This window comes from Canis lupus, chromosome 2, assembly GCF_048164855.1.
Source record: "Canis lupus baileyi chromosome 2, mCanLup2.hap1, whole genome shotgun sequence".
In the NCBI taxonomy this organism is placed as follows: Eukaryota; Metazoa; Chordata; class Mammalia; order Carnivora; family Canidae; genus Canis; species Canis lupus.
In genome coordinates, this window is record NC_132839.1 from 93062245 (window position 1) to 93083417 (window position 21173).

The 21173-nt window shown below is 70.0% G+C and overlaps 2 protein-coding genes and 2 long non-coding RNA genes across 10 annotated transcripts; 2 read left to right on the forward strand and 2 right to left on the reverse strand.

Moving 5' to 3' along the window:
- Positions 1–36: 36 nt before the first annotated feature.
- On the reverse strand, positions 37–12618 carry IDUA (alpha-L-iduronidase). Of its 5 annotated transcripts, XM_072809857.1 has the most exons (14): positions 12464–12618; positions 11869–12009; positions 3604–3689; positions 3383–3490; positions 3053–3148; positions 2769–2971; positions 2269–2448; positions 1944–2160; positions 1587–1799; positions 1358–1479; positions 1127–1252; positions 972–1048; positions 484–584; positions 37–316 (listed from the first exon to the last, which is right to left on the reverse strand). In XM_072809857.1, the coding sequence occupies exons 1-14, from the start codon at positions 12616–12618 to the stop codon at positions 174–176; spliced, it is 1968 nt and encodes a 655-aa protein (XP_072665958.1). In that variant the 3' UTR covers positions 37–173. The 5 variants fall into 5 exon arrangements, 4 of the variants coding, with proteins under 4 accessions (XP_072665958.1, XP_072665977.1, XP_072665974.1 ...); XR_012023056.1 differs by lacking the exons at positions 11869–12009; positions 12464–12618 and adding an exon at positions 4861–5116 and having other exon boundaries at positions 968–1048; positions 2769–3148; XM_072809876.1 differs by lacking the exons at positions 11869–12009; positions 12464–12618 and adding an exon at positions 5630–5674 and having other exon boundaries at positions 2769–3148.
- Positions 2058–4514, forward strand: LOC140623449 (uncharacterized). Its single transcript, XR_012023066.1, has 2 exons — positions 2058–2501; positions 3031–4514. It is a non-coding gene; the product is annotated as an uncharacterized lncRNA (long non-coding RNA).
- Positions 6076–12146, forward strand: SLC26A1 (solute carrier family 26 member 1). Of its 3 annotated transcripts, none has more exons than XM_072809854.1 (4): positions 6076–7711; positions 8108–8244; positions 8489–9106; positions 9670–12146. In XM_072809854.1, exons 3-4 carry the CDS (start codon positions 8516–8518, stop codon positions 11197–11199), a joined length of 2121 nt encoding a protein of 706 aa, XP_072665955.1. In that variant the 5' UTR covers positions 6076–7711; positions 8108–8244; positions 8489–8515; the 3' UTR covers positions 11200–12146. The 3 variants fall into 3 exon arrangements, with proteins under 3 accessions (XP_072665955.1, XP_072665954.1, XP_072665956.1); XM_072809853.1 differs by having other exon boundaries at positions 8108–8230; XM_072809855.1 differs by lacking the exon at positions 6076–7711 and having other exon boundaries at positions 7782–8244.
- Positions 12619–13405: 787 nt separating the features above from the next.
- LOC140623454 (uncharacterized) lies at positions 13406–16745 on the reverse strand. Its single transcript, XR_012023076.1, has 3 exons — positions 15003–16745; positions 14159–14232; positions 13406–13818 (listed from the first exon to the last, which is right to left on the reverse strand). It is a non-coding gene; the product is annotated as an uncharacterized lncRNA (long non-coding RNA).
- Positions 16746–21173: the final 4428 nt, after the last annotated feature.

Consider the following 21173-nt stretch of genomic DNA (forward strand, 5'->3'; position numbering starts at 1 on the left):
TGTGCCCCGTGCCTGCCCAGAAAGGCCGACCCAGACTGGTGAGCACAAAGGCACTTTAAGGGAGTGAGACAGCACAGAAGGAGCGGAGCCCACGGACGGGCTGCGTCCATCCCCGGCGGACGAGGGCCTTCCTTGGAGGCCCATCTCAGCGCCTGGCCTCCGCGGCTCCGAGGTCAGCACCGCTCACAGTCACTGGGCCGCGGCGGCCCTGACGGTGCAGGGACCTCCACGTAGTGCACGCGGGTCGAGAAGGGGCCCGGTCGGGCCCAGTAGTCCACCGCTCGAACCCGGTAGGAGCCAGAGGTGACGGCTGACTCTGAGGAGGCAAACACACCTGTTGAGTGTGCGCCCCCCTGGGCCCACCCCAAGGGTCTAGAGCTCCGTAGCTCCGGGCTCGGCAAACCCTGGGCTGCACCCTAGAGGACGCGGGCTGAAGCCCAGAAACGGGGCTGCTAAGGGCAGGGCACAGGGTGGCAAGCACACCTGGGCTGAACACAAACAGGTTAAAGGTGGATGGCTTCCTGCTGATGGGCGTGTACACTTCTCCATCCGCGGAGAACTGGATCTCATAGGTCCACAGGCACCTGGGGGGGTCGGACGGGAGGAGGACTGGCACCCAGGTGGGGGGACGGGGTGGACTCAGCCGCATTCCCCCTCTGAGCCCTCCCCGGGGCCCTGGACTCTCCCTGCAGGGGCCACAGGCCGCTCTCGGGGTAGGAAGGGGACTGGAGCCTGGGCGCCACCTGCACACCTTCCCTGCAGGTGCCCCGACCCAGGCCAAGCAGGGTGTGAGGTCCGGGCCACCGTGCGGCGGTAACCGGGGGGGGGGGGGGGGGGAGGAGCACTGGAGTGACCCCGTGGGGGAGGAGCACTGGAGTGACCCCGTGGGCACTGTGGCCGCGAGGGGCGGGCCGGGCGGGGGGACAGCGGCCGGAGGGCCCCAGGCGCGCGGGGAGAGCGCACTCACGCACTTGGAGCCCACGCGCTCATCCGACCACACCAAAAGCACCTGCCCACGGGTCAAGGGCAGGGCACGGAGCCGGGTCACCTGCAGGGAGAGAGGCTCCGTGATGGGGGCGGCGGGGGTGGCGGGCCCGGGGCGGCGGGGGCGGGGGCGGCCACTTGCCGGTCCCGGCGGCTTCTCCGGGCGCGCGCACACGTGCAGCAGCAGCAGCGAGGGCAGCCGCAGCTCCACGCTGAGCGTCAGGCGGCCGCTGGCGGGGAAGGGGCGCGGCGCCTCGGCCACCGGGTCCTGGGGACGGGAGCGGCACTCAGGGCCTCGGTCTCGGCCCCGCCCCCTGACCTAGGCCCCGCCCCGCAGCCCCGCCCCCTTGGCCTAGGCCCCGCCCCTGCGGACCTCGGCTGCGCGCATGCGCCGGAACTCCTCCGCCGTGGGGAAGACGGGCCGGCCCAGGCGCTGCCACTCGCCGTGGGGGCTGCAGCGCGGGTTGTCCAGGGCCAGGGTGACGTAGACGAGCCCTGCGGAGCCTGCGGCTGGAGCCACGCCGGCCGCCCCGCCCCCCGCGGCCCCCGCCCCGCCCCCCGCGGCCCCCGCCCCGCCCGCCCCGCCCCCGGGCGCGGCTCACCTGGGCCCCGCGGCACCCCGAGCAGGCGCAGCGTCACGGGCACGGCGCGGGCGGCGTGGGCGCGCGTGTCGTCGCTCGCGTAGAGCAGCACGGTGGCGCGCCAGGCGTCCCGGGGCCCGGCCGGCAGGTGCGCGCTGGCCAGGACGCCCACCGTGTGGTTGCTGTCCAGCACCGTCCCGCCCCGCGACACCTCGGCCCACAGCTGCCGGCCGTCTGCGGGCGGGGGTGCGGCGGTCGCGGGCGCGGCTCGGGCCCCCGCGCCCGCCCCCGCGCCCCCCGCGGCCCCCAGCCCGCCCGTCCCCTGCAGGGCGCGCCCCGCGCTCCCCCGGCCTCGGGCCCGCGCCGCCGCCGCGTTACCCAGCAGGGCCAGCAGCGCCATGGCCGTGAGCACCGGCTTGCGCAGCAGCTGCACGTGCGGCGGCTCCGTGTCGTTGACCTGGAAGCGCGCGGTGAGCGTGCGCTGCGTGAACGGGTGCGGGTGGAAGCTCAGGAAGGCGTTGTCGTTGCTCAGGAGCGCGGGGCGCAGGGCCGCGCTGCCGTTGGCCCGGGGCGGGTTCTGGTGCTGCGCCACGACCTGCGGGCGGGCGGGCCGGGCGGGCGGGAGGCGCTTCCAGGCCCGCCCGCCCCCCGCCCCCCCCCCGCCCCGGGGCAGGCCGCTCCCGGGCAGGGCCTGGGGTCCTACCTTCACCACCATGGCCGCGTACGTCACGTCGGCTCTCCAGGGCTGCGGCAGGGCCCAGCCCACCAGCGGGTCCGCCTCGTCGTTGTAAACGGGGGTGTCGGCGAACTTGGGGAAGAGCCGTCGGATCTGCTGCACGGTGGCCTGCTCCTGTTCCAGGATGTAGATGGAGCTCCCCGCGCCCTGCGGAGACTGACCTCAGCACCACTGCGGGCAGCCCTCCTGCGGCCCCGGGAGCGGGAGCGCGTGCAGGCAGAGGGGCGGCGGGCAGGGGCCGCAGGGCAGGGGCATGGGGCCGGGGAGCAATGCAGGGGCCCCAGTGCAGGGGCAGGGAGTGATGCAGGGGCTGCAGGGCAGGTGTGTGGGGCAGGGGCATGGAGCATGGGCCGGGGGGTGATGCAAGGGCCACAGGGCAGGGAAACGGAGCAGGGGGGCAATGCAGGGGCCGCACGGCAGGGACACGGAGCCGAGGTGCGAGGCAGGGGGTGCAGGGACGACCGTACCTTCTTGTGGAGGGAGATGTAGTCCAGGCGCACCCCCAGCTCCCCGGTGAAGAAGTTGGTGCCGTTGTGACAATGCTCCAGGAGGCCCCAGCACAGGGGGGAGCGCGGCCAGGGGTGGAAAGAGTCCCCGGGGCCGCCAAGGCGCAGGGCCGGGCTGGCAGCACGCAGACCCTCAGAGCAGGCGTCGTAGTAGTTCAGGAAGCCTGGCACAGGGACAGGCGTCCACACCCTGGTGCCTGAGGGCCCCCTTCCACACTCACAGGACCCCGGGAGGCACCACCCACCTTGCAGGGTCATGGTCACGTTGTCGAAGTCGTGGTGGTCTGGCTCATTCCATGTCTCGAAGTTCCACTTGGAAACGTATGAGAGTCCATACCTCCCTGCAGAGCGCCCCACGGTCACCCATGGTTCCCCCGAATGCCACGCCTGCCCCAGCTCACAGGGAGGCCCGCCTATGCTGATGGTGATGTTGGCTGTGACCAGGATGTGGCTCCCCTGGGCCCCATCCACCCCACCCGGCCCCTGCCCCCATCAGGAGACCGTGGCTCGGGAGGCGTGGGGCCTGGGTGATGGGGGAGGACCGCCTGCAGGGCGCGCGGCCCGTGCCCACCCACCGATGTATCTCCTGGCCAGGAGGGACACCAGCTCCTTCCACGCCAACACCTGCCGCTTGTCCTCGAAGTCGGTGAAGCGCTGGGAGGGGCTGCCCATCAGCTCAAAACCTGCAACACAGAAGGTGGCCGTCAGCTGCCACCTGCCTACAGAGGCCAGTCCTCCGCACGCGGCCAGTGAGGACCCAGAGGGACCAGGTCCCCGGACGGGGCTGGCGGCCTACCTGGGAGGAGCTGGTTCTCCCTGAGGAGATCCAGGTAGCCATCCAGGTGGGTGAAGTTGTAGCTCAGGCCTTGCCCAGCTGACTCCCTGCAGAAGGACGCTTGGAGTCAGGGCAGAGGGACGGCACCCCGGCTGGACCTGTGGCCACACTGGAGCAGGTAGGGGGCCTGCAAATTGCCACACAGGACTCCAGTCCCCATGCCCCACGGCCCCTCCCCTGGAAAACACTGAGGATGGAAGTCTCTGGGTCACTCACAGCCCAGCCTGCACTGGAACCCGCCCCAAGCCTTCAGGAGCTGGCAACGGCTTTGGCCTCAGGGGTGGCAGGAGGCGGCAGGTCTCCCAGGAAGAACGTGCAACAGGATGGAGCAGGCCACAAGGCGCCATGGCCTCCTCCTCTGCACCCCCACGCTCTGGGAGGTGCCGCAGGCAGTGGGAACTGGGAGGGCGCAGCGCCCCACCCCACTACACTCCTCCTGGACTGGTTCCCTCCAGGCTTACGTTCCCAAAGGGGATAGAACCTTCAGGCAACTACTTGAACCTTTAAGAGGTAGGGGACGTCAGGCGTGACACCTAGGACCTGCTAGATAATGGGACAGAGCCAGCAATGAGCATACCAGGGACAATAGTCGGAGTGGCACGGGCAAAGGCCCTGTGGTGGGAAAATGTAACGAAGCAGCAGAAAGCTAGTGGACCTGGGGCAGGAAGGGTGTGGTCGTGACAGACACGGTCACGCAGGCCTCATGACCCCGGTGAGGATGGGACCCCAACTCAGTGAAACGGGGAGTCCTTTCACAGATCCCAGTAGAAAACTGCCATGACGTTGTTAGAAAGACGTTTTGGGGACAGTTTGAGGTCTCCAGCAGAACCGAGAAGGAGGTACGGAGACAGCCCGTTTCCCCCGCCTACCCAGAGGCACAGCCCCCCCAACCTGCACCGGAGTGGGCGTGTCATGGAGACGCGTGGTCCTCACCCAGGCCACAGACGGGCGTCAGGGTCACCCCCTGGGCTGTGCGCTCTGTGGGTTTGGGTGCACGCATCAGGGCAGGTGCCCCCTGCGGTATCCCAGGGCCCGGCGTCACGGCCCCGAGGCCGCCGTCCTCCCCCCGTTTACCCCCCCAGCCCGACCACCGCTGACCCTGTCACTGTCCCCAGAGGTCCGCCCTTGCCATGAGGTCTGGAGAGGGCCCCCGGGGGCGGGGTGAAGTGCCAGGACGGGGTGGTGGCCACCTGGAGCGCGGCGGGGCACAGGGCGCACCTGCAGATGGGTGGCCACGGTCGAGGGACATCTGCTGGCGCGGGGGCCGCCTCGCAGAGCCCCGGGCCTGGGTTTGAGCAGCTGGCTGGGCAGGGGTGTGGGGCACAGGGGGGCGTGGGCGGACCTGGCCGTGGGGCTCGTGCAGTGTCAGCACTGAGTGTGGGGGTGTTGCCCAGGAGCACGGGCAGGCGGCAGGCAGGCATCTCAGGGCTCCCCTGTCTGTCCGTCTGTCCATCTGCCGGGCAGGTGGCCAACGGCAGGGGGGCCTGCGGTGCGCCCCCTCGTGGCAGCCGGGCGGACGGCGTGGACGCCAGGTGGGGCGGCGCCGGCTGGGGTCACCGCCCAGGGCTTGGCCGGACGCTGGGTGGCGCAGCGGGACGGGGCGGCGGCCCCCGTGCACCCCTCGGCCCGCGCCGCGCTGTCCCCCGCTCCCAGCCCTGCCTGCGGCTGCTCCGCTCCGGGGGCTGCGTCCTCCCACCCCTGGGGCCGCCGCGGGGCTCACCCCCCCCATTTCCCTCCCATCCAAAGGTCAGGACTGGTAGCAAAACCAACAAGCGTTGGGTAAAAATTAAATGAGCAGACAGACGGTTCCAAAGTCCCGCTCGGGGGGAGGGGCGGGGGCTGCTTGTGCGGGGCTCCCCTTCCCCTGCACCCCGCCCGCGCCCGGCGGGCCTGCACCGCTGGAGCCGGGGCCTGGGGGGCCTCCCGCCCCTCCCCAGCCTGCGCCCCCCGCCGGCCTCGGCCCGGGATGCCCTGGGGGCCAGTACACCTGTCGGGGCCCGGGAGGCCGTGCGAGACCGCGCTGAGGGCTCCCGCGGGGCGTCCCGGTGCCAGAGGCCGCGGCGGGGGCGGGGGCGGGGGGGGCGCGACCGGCCACGACAGCCTCGGTCCGCGGCCCCGGCCTCCTCCGGCTCCTGGCACGCGGGCGGCTGCGGCGGCACAAAGGGCCCATTCAGGGCGCGCGGCCCCCGCCCCCCACCGCAGGGCCGGCGCGTGCGCGGGGGACGGAGCGGCGCCCCGGGGTGAGTGCGCGGGCGGGGGCGGGGCGGGGCGGGGCGGGGGGTGGGGGGGCCCGGCTGCACGTGCGCGGGGCGGGCGTGGGGGGCGCGCAGGGGGGGCGGGGGCAGGAGCTCGGAGCCGCGGCCACGCCCCGCCCCCTACGCGCCCGGCGTCGGCCTGGACGGGGCAGGGGGGCGGGGGGGGGGCAGGAGAGGGCGGGGGGGGGGCAGGAGAGGGCGGGGCGGGGCGCCCTGCGAGCGGAGCTGCGTCCGGCCTCTGCGCCCAGGGCCCCCGGTTGCCTTCGCAGCGCAGTGTACTGGGCACTTCACAGCGGTGATTCCAGGCCCACATGCAGGAGCTGGCCCCGTGGCCCAGGGCCGGCCAGAAGGCCCGTGGGGGAGGTTCCAGGGGGTGAACCCCGCCGGTGAGGTCTGCAGCTGGGGGCGCGGGGCGGCGGGGAGTGGGCCCTAGGTCACGCGGGGCAGACGGCGGCGCCCACCAGCGGCCTCCATGCACAGGGAGGCGGCGGGAGGGGCCCACGCCCAAGCCGCGGGTTGGGGGCTCCGGGCCCCAAGGAGCCCTCCCTGAACTATCCCCACCTGCCCGAGCCTCCCCCCAGGCGCTTGCGGCCCAGCGCCCCAGACACTGCCGCCCTCCCCTTCCCGCAGAGGCAGGGCCCCCTCCCACAGCGGGCCTCCACCCGGAGTCACCCGGGGCCCACGCCAGCACCCAGCACGCACGTGCATGGCACCACCGCTCCGTGCACCAGAGTCCTCTGTGTCACACAACTTGTGCCCCCCCCCCCGGGGGTTTGCTCGGGGCTGAGCAGGAGCTGGGGCAGGAGACAAAGGCCGAGCCCCCTCACCCGCTACTGGCCTCAGCACCTGAGCGCCTACAGGCCCCAGGGACACCCGAGGCTCTGAGCTGCCCCCCACGTCCACCTGCGTCCCCGACACGGCTCCTGAGCTGGCAAACAGCTGCGCAGGCCAAGGGGGTCCAGGCTGACTGTGGAGGGAAGACCCGAGCTCTGCCCCGGGAGCGCAGCAGGAGCTCTGGCCAAGGCCGCCCGTGGGGTGCGCCCTCTGCGCATGACCCCCAGATCCGGGTGGTGGAAGTGCACCTGCAGACTCCACGGAAACACGACTGACAGCGGAACAGCACTTTAAAGACGGCCACCTGCACCCCGCAGCGAGTCACTGGTGGGGCACATCTGCTGGTGCACACCCGGCCACGGCGCGTCCTGCTGCCTGCTGGCCGCCTGCCCTCGGCAATCCACACGCACGTGCACACGCACTTAGCCAGCGGCCTCTGCCCGCCCAGCACACAGAACAGAGCCCGGGGCCCTAGCGGCCCAGTGCACAGCGGTCGCGGGGACACGGCACCCACGCTCCGGCAGAGACCAGCCCGTGTCACGGCAGAATGGGGGAGGATGGGGGGTGAAGACACCAGGCCTCCCGGGCCCTGCCCTCTGCCCACCCGTGGTCAGCCCTGACTGCGCACAGGCCCCGGAGCCTGGGGGTCACGGCCCGCCTGCCCCCGCCCAGGCCTGGCTGCGCTCACGGGCCGCCCGCCTCCCCAAGGACCCCAGCGCCCTCGCCCACACTGTGCACATGCGGGGCGGCGGGGAGGCGCGCAGTTGTTTGGGAGCTGGGCTCGCGGGCGGGCGGGCGGAGCACCTGGATTAGCCGCTCAGGTAACGCAGGTCTGGGGGAGCCCATGACTCAGCAGTCTCTGGGGTAAATCATTGAACCGCAAGCCCAGCTCAGCCCGCAGCCGGCGGCCCCCGCCCGGCCAGACCCCGCGGCCCCGGCCCCGCCGACCAGCACAGCCGCCGCCGTCAGGGCTCCCGCAGGTAAGAGCCCGGGGGCTGCAGGACCGCGGAGTCCCGGGCGCACCGCGGGGTAGCCCCGCTGAAGGGGCCAGGGCGGCCTGGAGTCTCTGGAGACCCTGGGCACAGGCCTGGACCCTGGGGGCTCGGGCGGGGGGCCTGGGTGGGGAGGCCCTCCCGGGAAGGAACCACAACCCCAGGTCCCCCGGGGCTCACGGGGCCTGTGCCTGCCTGTCCTCCACTCCGAGTCCTGGGGGTTGAGCCACCTCGGAACAGGGACGCAGCCATGGGCTCTGACCCCAGCCCATGTCAGGGCGGCCCCGGGTGCCCCAGCAGGGCACAGAGGCCACTCACCCCAACGTCCCTCCCCGCCGGCCCCGCTGACACCCCCCCAAAGCACGTCCCGGAATTCCGCTGCAGGGACCTGGGGCGGCCAGCGCCGCTGTCGGAGCAGCCCTCCCGGCACAGACGCGGGGTCTCTGCATCAGGGGGCATCGGGGGCAGCCGGGGCCGTCTTCCTCCCTCCAAGCCCACGGTGCAGAGGTGACGCAAGGGCGGTGAGGGTCCCGGGATGCAGAAGGGGAGGAGGAGGAGCCTCCGCCGTGTGTGTGGGGGGGGCAGACCCCCCAGGGTACAGAGGTGATGGAAGGGTGGCCGAGGGTCCAGGGGTGCGGAGGGGAGCAGGAGGGGCCTCGGCCGTGCGCGGGGCAGGGCCGTACAGGGAGGTGGCCGGCGAGCAGGGGAGAGGCCTGGGTCCCTGCACGGCCCTCCCGCACCGCCCTGACGCCCCCTGCGTTGCAGGTTTTCCCCAGAGCGTGGCTCGCCAGGATGGAGGTGTCCCCTGAGTGCCCGCGGCGGGGCGGGGGGCCGGTGCTGGTGCGCAGGCGGTCCCCGGTGCCCCTGGGCCTGCGCGAGACGCTCAAAGCCAGGCTGTGGCGCAGCTGCACGTGCAGCACGCGGGGCGCCTGGGCATGGGTGCAGGATCTGCTGCCCGCCACACGCTGGCTGCGCCAGTACCGGCCGCGGGAGGCCCTGGCGGGCGACGTCATGTCGGGGCTGGTCATCGGCATCATCCTGGTGCCCCAGGCCATCGCCTACTCGCTGCTGGCGGGGCTGCAGCCCATCTACAGCCTCTACACGTCGTTCTTCGCGAACCTCATCTACTTCGTCATGGGCACGTCCCGCCACGTGTCCGTGGGGATCTTCAGCCTGCTGTGCCTCATGGTGGGCCAGGTGGTGGACCGCGAGCTCCTGCTGGCCGGCTTTGGCCCTGCCCAGGACGGCCCCGGGCCCGCGGCCAACGGCAGCGCCGCCAACGCCTCCGCCTCCGCCGCGGGGCTCGGGCCGCCGGACTGCGGGCAGGACTGCTACGCCATTCGCGTCGCCACCGCCCTCACCCTGGTGGCCGGGATTTACCAGGTGAGGGGCCGACCCCGAGAGAGGGCCAAGCCCAGGGCAGCATGGGGTCGGGGCTCGGAGAACGCCGGCTTTAACCCACAAGGCCAGGACAGAGCGGGCAGGGGCCCAGGTGGGCTGGGCCGGCTCCCCAGGGTGGGCCCCCAGGCCTGCAGCCCCGACACGAGCGGCTGGCCCGAGTGTGGCCCACATGGCTCCCCGGTCTCCCGTCCTGGGCGAGACCCCGAGAGGCTGCCTCTCTTCCCGCAGCGTCCCCACACCCAGGGCTCTCCTGTCCACCCCAGGGTCACCCTCCGAGGGGCCCCAGGTCTCCTGGGAGGGGGCAGTGCCACTCGCAGGGCGGGAGGAAGGAGCTGCTTTCCAATGTCTGGAGCCCGCACGTGTGAGAGGACCAGACCGGGAACCTCCAGGGTCCGCTGTGCCTGTGTGAGCACACGCGTGTGCAGGGGACTCTGGACACAGTTCACTCAGGAAAGAACAACAGCGACGAAGGGGCGTTAGGCTCCGTGCCACGGCCACCCTGTGCCGCCCGGCCGCCTGATGCCCTGACCACACTCTGTCCTCAGGTCCTCATGGGCATCCTCCGGCTGGGCTTCGTGTCCGCCTACCTCTCCCAGCCACTGCTCGATGGCTTCGCCATGGGGGCCTCGGTGACCATCCTGACCTCCCAGCTGAGGCACCTGCTAGGCGTGCAGATCCCGCGGCACCAAGGGCTCGGCATGGTGGTCAGCACGTGGCTGAGCCTGCTGCGCTCCATCGGCCAGGCCAACCTGTGCGACGTGCTCACCAGCGCCACGTGCCTGGTCGTGCTGCTGGCCGCCAAGGAGCTCGCAGACCGCTGCCGGCACCGCCTCAAGGTGCCACTGCCCACGGAGCTGCTGGTCATCGTGACAGCCACGCTAGTGTCCCACTACGGGCAGTTCCACGAACGCTTCGGCTCCAGCGTGGCCGGGGACATCCCCACTGGCTTCGTGGCCCCCCGGGTGCCGGACCCTGGGCTGATGTGGCGCGTGGTGCTGGATGCCGTGCCCCTGGCCCTCGTGGCGTCCGCCTTCTCCATCTCGCTGGCGGAGATGTTTGCCCGGAGCCACGGCTATTCGGTGCGAGCCAACCAGGAGCTGCTGGCCGTGGGCTGCTGCAACGTGCTGCCGGCCTTCTTCCACTGCTACGTCACCAGTGCCGCCCTGAGCAAGACCCTGGTGAAGACGGCCACCGGCTGCCGCACGCAGCTGTCCAGCGTGGTCAGCGCCGCCGTGGTGCTGCTGGTCCTGCTGGCTCTGGCGCCGCTGTTCCGGGACCTGCAGCGCTGCGTGCTGGCCTGCGTCATCGTGGTCAGCCTGCGGGGGGCCCTGCGCAAGGTGAGGGACGTGCCGCAGCTGTGGCGGCTCAGCCCGGCCGACGCGCTGGTGTGGGTGGCCACGGCGGCCACGTGCGTGCTGCTCAGCGTGGAGGCGGGGCTGCTGGCCGGCCTCGTCCTGTCTCTGCTCAGCCTGGCCGGCCGCACGCAGCGCCCCCGAGCGGTCCTGCTCGCCCAGATCGGGGACACGGGCTTCTACGAGGACGCCGCGGAGTTCGAGGGCCTGGTCCCCGAGCCCGGGGTGAGGGTGTTCCGCTTCGCGGGGCCGCTCTACTACGCCAACAAGGACTTCTTCCTGCGGTCGCTGTACGGCCTCACGGGGCTGGATGCCGGGCAGGCCGCCGCCAGGAGGAAGGAGCGGGGCCCGGGCGCAGGCGCGGGTGAGGGGGACGCCGTCGGGGGCGTGGACCTGGGCCCGGCGGGCAGCTCGGCCGCATTGATGCCCACGGAGGGCGGCTTCCACGCCGTCGTCATCGACTGCGCCCCGCTGCTCTTCCTGGATGCAGCCGGCGTGGCTACGCTGCGGGACCTGCGCCGGGACTACGGGGCCCTGGACATCACCCTGCTCCTGGCCTGCTGCAGCCCCTTGGTGAGGAACACCCTGAGGAGAGGTGGCTTCCTCGGGGACGACCCGGGGGACGCGGCCGAGGAGGCGCAGCTGTTCCACAGCGTGCATGGCGCCGTGCAGGTGGCCCGAGCCCGCCGCAGGGAGGCAGCAGCCACCGACTCCACCCTCTAGAGCCAGCGCCCGACCCCGGGGCCCCCGGCAGGCAGGCTCCGGCTCAGTCACCCGTGTCCATCACCTCAACCCTCCAAGCGGAGGCTGTGCCCTCTGGCCTGGGGGAGCCAGGGAGCACACAGGGACCCAGGCCCGTTGAAGTCAAGAGCTTCAACAGTGGTCTTGCAAGTCAACGTGACGCCGGGTGTCACCGTCTTATTTGAACAAGGGCCCCGACGTGGTCAGGATGCCTCCCAGGTGCCAATCGGGTACTGGTCCCTTGGCCTGTCCCGTGCCAGTCCCACCGCGGCCGGGGGTGCGAGGATCTCTGTGTCTCTGGACTTCCAAACACACCCCTGGGTGTCCCCTATGCCTGCAGCCTGCAGGGCAGGGCCCCTGGGCCGCGTTCCTCCAAGGCCTGACCGGTGAGCACAGGGCCGGGCTGCGTGGGTGTGTCCAGCCACGGAGCCACTGCAGGAGACACCACCTTGACCCTGAGCCCCTCAGTGAGCCCCGCGGGGAGCCAGCTGTGCCCAGTCCAGGGGCCGCCCGGCCCCCACACAGCCTCTCCACGAGGAACAGTGGACGATGGGCCCCCCTCCCTCCTGCCTCCCGCCCACCTCCGCACCTGACCTGCCCCAGCCTCGCTCTCCAGCCCCCAGCCGGCTCTCCCAGCTGCCCACCACTCACCTGGCCGTGATGAGCTCCAGCAGCCAGTGGGTCCGGACCTGCTCGATGCCCCCGTGAGGGACAGCACCCACATAGGCCAGGTTGAGCTGCTGGTCCCAGCTGAGGTCATAGCGGTCAGCCTGGCTGTGCGGCAGGGGGGGGCTGGGGCAGAGCGAGGGGGCGGGCATTAGTGCCCCCGACGGCCCGGGAGGCCCAGGACGCCAGGCTCCAGCAGCGGCCCGGGCAGTGCCTGCCAACCCCCGCTCCGCCCCGGAATAAAATGACCCCAAGAGCAGGAAGGCTGTGGTGGAGTCTCGTGTTTACGGAGACCGGGGCTCGGAGGGGCGAGCACCCCCCGGCAGCACCCTGCTCCTTCTCCCCTGGGCGGGGCCGCAGCTGGGGCCGGGGTGGGGGGGGGGGTGGGGGGGGGTGGGGTGCGGTCACCCCAGGGACGGCCGAGGTCACGGCGCCTGCCCCTGGACGGTCCCGGGCCCTGCCCCTCCCGCGGGCCCGGGTGCAGCCGCGAGGGCGGGGCCGCGGCTCTCCCGCAGGCCACGGGGGCCCAGAAGCCCGGGCCGGGCCTGTCGGGCCTCAGTTTCCCCCGCGGAGCCCTCACCAGAAGCCGGTGCTCCTCCAGAAGGGCCGCAGGGGCCGCAGCGCGCGGGCCGCGTCCACGAGCACCAGGTGCGGGGCCTCTGCGAGGGCCCGGGGCGCCGCCAGCAGCGCGGCCAGCAGCGCCAGCCCGGGGGCGCGGGGGCCGGGGGGCCGCATGGCCGGGCGGGGGGCGCGGGCGCGGGGGCGGGGGCGGGGGCGGGGGGCGCGTCCCCACAGCGCTCCGGGAGCTCGGGTCTACGCCGCGCCGGCCGGTTCCGCCTCCGGGTCGCACACCACGTGGGTGGGTTCTGGGGCCGCGGAGCGGGGCGGGGCGGGGCGGGGCCTCGGGGTGAGGGGGCGGGGCCCGTGGGGGCGGGGCCTTGTGGGGGTGTCGCTGGGGGCGGGGCCTCGGGGAGGGGCGGGGCCTGTTGCGGGGGCGTGGCCTCGAGGCGAGGGGCAGGGCTCCGTGGGGGCGGGGAAGGGGCGGGGCCTTTTTGTGGAGGGGCGGTGTCTCTGGGGGCGGGGCCGCGGGGAGGGGCGGGGCCTTTGGGGGCGGGGTTAGTGAGGGGCGGGGAGGGACGGGGCCGCGGGGCGGGGCCTCGCTGCGGGGGCGGGGCCCGGGAGGGGCGGGGCCTCGCTGCGGGGGCGGGGCCGGGAGGGGCGGGGCCGCAGCCTGCGGACCCGGAGCGCCGCCCCTGGGTGGCGGGTCCTCCCGCGGTTCCCCGCCGCCCGCGGAGGAGCCTGTGCTCGGGCCAGGCGGCCCCTGGGCGGCTCCGACCTGCGGCGGCGGGACGGGGGCGCGGCGGTGAGGCTCGGCGCGGGTGCGTGGGGCGAGGGCTGGGAGCAGGGTCCGCGGGCAGCCGCGCAGCCTCCCGCCCTGAGCTCTCCGCCACCGCGAGGCCCGGCGCCGGTGCTGGGGTGCTCAGGTGCGGCCCGGCCCGTGCTCAGCGACCACCGAGACCGCAGCCCGCGAGGCCCGCCCCCGGGCCGGTGTCAGAAGCCGTGTCCGGAGAGCCCAGGCCGGCGGTTGTGCAGAGGCGCGGGAGGCCCGCAGGCGCGGCGGAGCAGAGCCCGGAGCCCCGGGGCCCCCAGCACAGGCCCAGGCCCAGGCCCGCTGCCCCCGGGCCTGGGAGGGAAGCGCCGAACCCGCGGCGAGGACACCGAGACCTGGAACGCCAAATCCAGCAGGACTATACTCGAAAGACACGGTCAGGGGCAGCCCCGGTGGCTCAGCGGTTTAGCGCCGCCCGAAGCCCAGGGTGTGATCCTGGGGTCCCGGGATCGAGTCCCGCGTCGGGCTCCCTGCAGGGGCCTGCTTCTCCCTCCGCCTGGGTCTCTGCCTCTCTCTCTGTGTCTCATGAACAAAGAAATAAAATTCTTAAAAAAAAAAAAAAAGAAAGGAGAGACGGTCAAATAAAGACGTTTCAGAGAAATGGAGTCTGAGGACCTCGGTCACCGCCAGCCTCACCTGGCTTCAGAGTACCCAGCACAGCCAGGGGTACCGGGCAGGTACATTGTACATAAACCTACGCAAACCGGGAGCCCTGGTGGCTCAGGGCTTCAGCGCCTGCCTTCAGCTCAGGTCCCAGGGTCCCGGGATCAAGTCCCACGGGCTCCCTGCATGGAGCCTGCTTCTCCCTCTGCCTGTGTCTCTGCCTCTCTCTCTATATATATCACGAATAATAAATAAAATCTTAAAGATAAAAAAAAAACCTACACAAAACCATAGTGTCGGGGCTCCTGGGGCTTGAATACAGCAGAGGATTAGGGCACAAGATGATCACACAGAAGCTGTGAGTGGAAGAAAGGCCGTGATCAGCAGGCCCACTGCGCTGCCCACTATCCACGGTCCTCACCCCAGAGCCTCTGCGTGTGACCTTATGTGGCAAAGAGACTTGCAGGCCTGATTAAGTTAAGGATTTTGAGATAATCCTGGATGATCCGGATGGGCCCCATGTGTCATCACAGCCTCCTCGTGTGGGGGAGGCAGAGGAAGTGTGACCCGGGAGCAGCCCTGGAACACCTCAGAAGAGAGAGATTCGGAGCCTGTTCTGAAGTTGCTGCTCAGGGTCTGCGTAGGCAGGTGCAGTAAGACGCACACGGGAAACGATGCCCATGAAGGAAGAAGTTTGTAGACATCCTGAGAGACAGGAGACCAGGGACCAGGCCACCCAGGGACCCTATGGGTGGGGCGAGGTCGGAAAGGGCCTCACGGGACGAGGGTCGGTGACACGGAGGCTGAGCAAACCCCCCTTTGGCACAGGGAGGGCCACAGGAAGGCTCCTGAGGTTCGTGCCAGCTGCGCACTAGGCAAAGGGCCCTTCATTGAGGGAGTTCGGGGCCTGGGGCCAGATGGGGACCCGATGGGGGGCCTAGCCATTGGGCTGGGGTAGGATTGGGATTGGGAGAAGAGCGTGGTGTGTCCCAGGGAAAGCGGCTCAGTGCGGCCTGCTGGGATGCAGCAGGTTAGCGACGGGGCTCGGGGTTACCGTGTGCGTAGCTCTGCAACTGCGAAGGGTGAGCGTGTCGTGCTCGGGACGCACACGGTGGCCTGGGCATACCTGGAGACACGCGTGCTCTTCGGGGATAGTGTTGGCATCTCTGAGGCAAGAGATTCCCAGCGTTCTTCCTCAAGGGCCAGTGTCTCGGCAACAGCCCGACGTGTACGAGTGTGGAGACGGGCGCTGTCGCTGGGGCACGCGCTGCGCCGGGTCTGGGTCCGTCCATGCAGGGCCGTCCTGCGCCCAGGGTGCCATTCACACGGCCTGCCAGCTCCCAGGGGCCCCCGGCAGCCGGGGCCTGGGGACGAGTGCGTCGCCAGTGGGAGCCAATGGGACCCTGTCCAGGAGTCCCCTCGGAGGGCTCGGGGGGCCGTGTAGCACCCACGGGCGGGGGGGAGGCGCACGCGGCTTTCGGGTCCGCCCAGAGCCGCAGTCTCAGCCCGTGGGCAAGAGCAAACCCTTCTCCCGCGGCTGGGTAGGTCGTAAATGGCGTGGGGGACTGGGTGTGGGGCCCTGATGGGTGCGAGCACGGCACCAGGTTGTGCCAATCCACCGCTAGTCGCTCTTAATTTTTCCAGGCAAAGTCAGGCGTGCATTTTCTCCCTTCTTCTGTTTTTCTTTCCTTCTGGTTTCAGGCTTTTCACTCAAGCCTCTGGCTGGCGGGAGGGAGCTGGGAGGGAAGGGCCGGCGGGCGCCTCCCCTGGGCCGGCACCTTTCCCCGTCCTCCTCCTAGGCCGAATCTTACATTTTCCCTCTGAAACACAGTCTGGCTTGAACCTCCTGGCACGTAACCCCCCCACCCCGCACCCCTGACTCTACCTATTTTCTTCATTCTCAATGCTCCGGCATCTGGGGTCGTGGTCCCGGGGCCCCTCCGGCACCACGCGGCTCCTGGAGAGGAGCCCAGGCCCCCGACCCGCCCGTCGTGTCTCACACGCCAAGCCAACCCTCTTCCCCCACAGCACCCCAAGGCCAGGCACGGGACACCTGGGGACTGCGCTGCAGCCTGGGCCTGCGAAATTCTTCAGACCACCCAATCGTCACCCCAGAAAAGGCTCTGGGCCAGGTTCCCTTTGCTCCGGCTTCTGGTTTCTGCTTCCCCTGGGGCCCACCGAGTGTGGTGCACCCCCTTCTCTTGGGGAACGTGAGTAATAAATCACCCTTCCAAGGGCAGAGCTTCGTTGTTGTCACCTAACCCCATCTGATTAAAACATGTCCTGGGCGGGGGGCCCAGTGGAGCAAGTGGGCAAGCATCGGCTCCGGGTCCTGGGATCCAGACCCACATCCGGTTCCCTGCTCTGTGGGGCGTCTGCTTCTCCCTCTAACTCTGCCCCCCTCCCCCGCTTGCTCGCTCTCTTTCTCTCTCTCTCAAATAAATAAAGACGATCTTTAAGAAAAATCCTGGGTACACATTTTAGGGTAAAGATGCTGCGGTTCAATGATGGAGGAAGGGGCCACGAGCTCGGGAAGGCGGGCTCACACTCTGGAGGACAGAAGGCAGCAGGCGTGTGAGGGAGCGCGGCCCGCCCATCCGGAGCACCTGCCAGCTGGGGTCAGGATGGCGGAGGTGGACAGGGACGCAGCAGCTCGCAGGCTGGCGGGTTCCCGCAGGGCCTTGGTGGTGCCGTCAGGGCAGATGGCTCCGTACAGTTTGCTAAAGGACGACAGGAGGACCGCAGGGGTCCCCGCCACCGCAGCTCCCCGTGCTTCCCAACCACCGGGGCCTCTGGGGAGGTGGCGAGCCTTCTGGGATTGTGGATCCGCCACCGGGACGCCAGGGGCTGGAAACCTCAGGTGCGATTTAGCCGATTTAGCCGAGCGGCGAGCGCATTTGTGGTGTTCCCAGTCACTTCCTTGTGTCGCGGCGTCAACACCAGTCACCCTGGCACAGGAAACAGCTTCCAGGAACGGCCCTGGCAGTTAACCCGAAGGACTGGATCACGTGGACTTTCGCAACAGGATTAAACATTTGCTGCTTTACCAGGAAATGCTGACACCGAGATAACGTACAGCCCTCGCGGCCAACGTGACAAGGACACGACGGAAGAAGGCTCATCCGATCCGTGGGGGCGCCTGGGACCAGGCACTGCACGCTTGCCAGCCTGTGGGCGACACCTGCAGAAGGCCCCTGCAGACCCGGTGGTGGTGGCGGTGGCTGCGAGCAGTGGGGAGGGAGCTGTCGGTGGAGCAGCACACACGGCGTTAGAGACTCGCAGTTCTCCTCTTTTCTCCCTGGAAAGTAATACTGAAGATTGTTACAAGAAGAAACAATAAAAAATGTCACTGTGGGCAGTCTGGGGGGCTCGGTGGTTTAGCGCCGCCGTTGGCCCAGGGCCTGATCCTGGGGTCCTGGGATCGAGTCCCATGTCGGGCTCCCCGCAGAGAGCCTGCTTCTCCCTCTGCCTGTGTCTCTCTCTCTCTCTCTCTCTGTCTCATGAATGAATAAATAAATAAAATCTTTTTTAAAAAATGTCACCGGGACGCCTGGGTGGCTCAGCGGTTAAGCGTCTGCCTTCAGCTCAGGCCATGATCCCGGAGTCCCAGGATTGAGTCCCACGTCGGGCTCCCTGCGTAGAGCCTACTTCTCCCTCGGCCTGGGTCTCTGCCTCTCTCTCTCTCTCTCTCTCTCTCTCTCTCTGTGTGTCTCTCATGAATAAATAAAACCTTTATTTTTTATTTTTTATTTTTTTTAAATTTTTATTTATTTATGATAGTCACAGAGAGAGAGAGAGGCAGAGACACAGGCAGAGGGAGAAGCAGGCTCCATGCACCGGGAGCCCGACGTGGGATTCGATCCCGGGTCTCCAGGATCGCGCCCTGGGCCAAAGGCAGGCGCTAAACCGCTGCGCCACCCAGGGATCCCTAAATAAAACCTTTAAAAAAATGTCACCAAGAAACATATGATGATGGGGAGTTGCAAGCAGTTATGAATAAAAATCCTGGTATTTTCTGGGTTTGGAGATGTTTGTGCTGTTAGTCAATTTCTAAAATGAGGGTGATTTCTTATCTGGCCTGGATGCGGACGGCTGAAGCTCTATGGTGATTCGCATCCCGACTTAGAGACGCTGCCCGGGGCGGGCAGGCCCATGCCCACTGCCACGGCCGGCGGACTCGGGAGACGAACCAGGATCCTCCGCCCCGAGCAGGCAGGAGCTCCACCGGCTCCGAGGCCCCGGGAAGGACCGCGGTCGGCCTGCTCACGACAGCCACCGCCCAGCGAGCCGGGATGTCCTGCGCGGAGGCGGCGCTGACCATCACACGTCCGTATCCACGGCCCTGGAATCGCCCACCGGCCCACTCACGAAGCCACGTCTGTAAGCCCACAGTCCACAGTCCCCACACTTCCTCGGTCATTCGGGGACACACACCGAGCACCGAGAAATGAGAGTGGCCTGGCGTCCCACGCGGAGGCAGAGCAAGGCGGCGCGCAGCTCACGCAGGAAAGCAGCGTCCTTCGTGGTGTCTCTCTGGGCCGCTTTCCCCTCACTTTGTGCTTCTGGCCGGTGGCCCCGGCCCGACGTGCCCCCTGCGTGGTGCTGGAGATCCCAGGCCCCCAGCACCCGTGGCTGTGACGGCGAGCTGTGCGGGTTCCGACCCGGCCAAGGTCAGTGGCGCCAGCGCCACGGTTCCTCATGGGTCTGCAGTGTCTTGGACGAGGGACCTGTAAACGGAAGCCGCATGAAACAGGGCTCTGCGTGGACCCGTTGGCAAGAGTCCTGCGACCAGGGGCTCCCAGGAGGCCGAGCCTGCATTTCCCCAGGAGCCCTGGTTCCCTGTCCCTGTGGTCCCAGTTCTGGGGTGTGGGCGCGCGGCTGGGGAGTGTGGACTGCAGCGGACACAACTGTCCTCTCCAGAGCATACGATGAACTATGAGTCATTAAGGAAAAGACGCTTGATAGAAAAATGGTGGAGCTCGGGCCAGGGCCTTACGGGAAGAGCGTCAGGTGGCAGATGAAGCTGGGGCAAGGGTCTGGAGCCTTCCTCACCACCAAACCTACCAGAAAGGCTGAAATTGTGAAACCGTGCGTGTGCGGGGTTGTCAGAAACGCGCAGCAGAGGAAACCCTCCTACGTTGCCAGCGGACATAACATTTTTATTTCTGTGCGGGTTTATTTTTCTCCGGGGTTACGTGGTAGAGGGGAACGCAGCATGTCCTGTGGCCCAGCAGTGTCACTCCAGGGGCCACGTGTCCATGGGCCAGAGTTCCTGGAAGCATTTTTTCCCAACAGCCGAGGTCCGGCAACCATGCAGCAGCCTGGTCAGAGCAGCAGACGCGACCGTCGTCCCCCTGCAGTGGAGCGGCTGTGTGCGCCCGATGTGACCGGCAATAAAGAGGCCCAGCCACGGGCTCGAGGGTGCGAGCGCCAGTGACCCCACGGTGCGCAGCCAGCTGGCCCCTGGGGCTTTGACGGGGTTCCCGTAGCAAAGCGTCACAGACGGAGTGGCCTCGACAACACAGTCACTCCGTCACTGATTCGTGTGTTGAGACTCTCACCCCCACGGATGGCCTGCGGGGTGGGGCCTTGGAGGGTGGTAGTGGGGACAGAGACGGGGTCAGGGCCCTGTTCGGAGACACTGCCCACCTCCTGCTCCCTCTGCTGCCCGTGAAGGCCGCCGTGTGCGAGTCAGGACGACCCCCCCTGAACGTGGCTGTGCATCCCCCGACCTTGAGCCTCGGCCTCAGCCTGGGGAGGGGGAAGCTCCGTGCCTGCGCTCCGAGGCCACCGAGGGAGCACGGATGTGGGGGTGCCGGGTGGGAGGAGGTGTGTCCCGCCTCCGCTACGAGCTGCTAAGCGCTTTGGCAGGTGGCCTGAGAAGTTTGGGGCGGCTTTGAGGGCTGCGTGTCGGGGCAGGCTGTGCGGGACAGCAGCCCTCCTCAGGCGCTCCCTGCCCCTCAGGCCCCAGGGTCGGCTCCTCCAGAAGCTCGTGGGGGCGGCTGACCTTCCAGGGCCAGGAGGCAGGTGGGGGCTGGGGCTGGGGCCGGGGCCTCCCTGGTGGCTCCAGAGGGGCCGAGGGCAAGGTTGGGCAGCGGGGTGGGTGGAAGGCAGCCGGGGGGTGCTGGGAGGAGATCAGGAGAGGGGAGCGGACCCTGTCCCCTAGGACCTGTCTCTGCCGCTGCCTGTGTGCCTCTGCAGCCCGCAGCTGGAGCCGCCCTGGGGCCCCTGCCCCTTGGGGACTCTGCCGTCTCCCTGCAGGCCCAGCCCACCTCCGGGCATTGCCTTCTGTGTCCCTGGTGTGTAGTCCCTCCCCTGGGTCCTTATCTTCCGCTGGCTGCACCCCCACCCTGTTTTCCTCCTCCTCTGGGACCTGGGGCTCTACCCTCCGGGCACCCAGGGGAGCCAGCCCCTGCCTGTCTGCCAGGGTGGGCGCGCGGCGGGAGGACGGCCCACCAGCAGCAGGTGGGAACCGCACCCACAGGCGGGTCCCCAGGAGCCCCTGGCCCGCGATGCCCATTTCGGTCAGGCCCACAGAAGGGACCGAGTGATTGTGCGCGGGCGATGGGGTCAGGGTGGCCTTCGTGGACACGCCGGGCCTGTCCTAGCGGGGCGGGGCGAGGGGGCCGAGGAGGGGGCCGGCCCCTCGGGCCCTCCCCCAGAGCCGTCGGGAGGGGCACCGCGCCCGGGTGGGGGTGCCCGCCACGGCTGCCCGGACCCGTGACTTCCCAGCCTGCTGAGGACGCGGCCGCGCCCTCGCCCTGTCGGGCAGGCGGGGCCCACGCGGCGAGGATCCACGCGGGGCCGGCGGCGGCAGGAGGGGGCGGGGGGGGGCCTTGCTGCAGACCCACCCTCTGGCCCCCGGGCTGGGCCGCGGGCAGCCCCGAACCGCCGGCGGGACCCGCGTGTCGCGTGGGAGGTGTCCGTGTGCGCAGGCGCGGCTCAGGGCAGGTGCAGACGCGCGGCGGGGAGCCCCAGCCCGGTCCCCCGCCCTCCCCGCCGGCCCGCGCGGCCCCCCTCGCGCGGCCCCGCCCCGCCCCGCCCCCGCCGCCCGGGCCCCGCCCCCGGCCCCGCCCCCGCCGCCCGGGCCCCGCCCCGGCCCCGCTCCCAAGCGCGCGCGTGCGCAGTGGCGGCGGGCGCAGTCGGAAGCCGGGCGCGGACGGCGGGGTCTGCGGGAGGCGGGGGCGGCAGGCGGGGGCGGCAGGCGGGGGGCGGGAGGCGGGAGGCGGCGGCCCCCGTCGGCCGCAGCGCGGACCCGGCGCTCGCCCGCCGCGGGGGCTCGGGCTCCCGGGCGGGG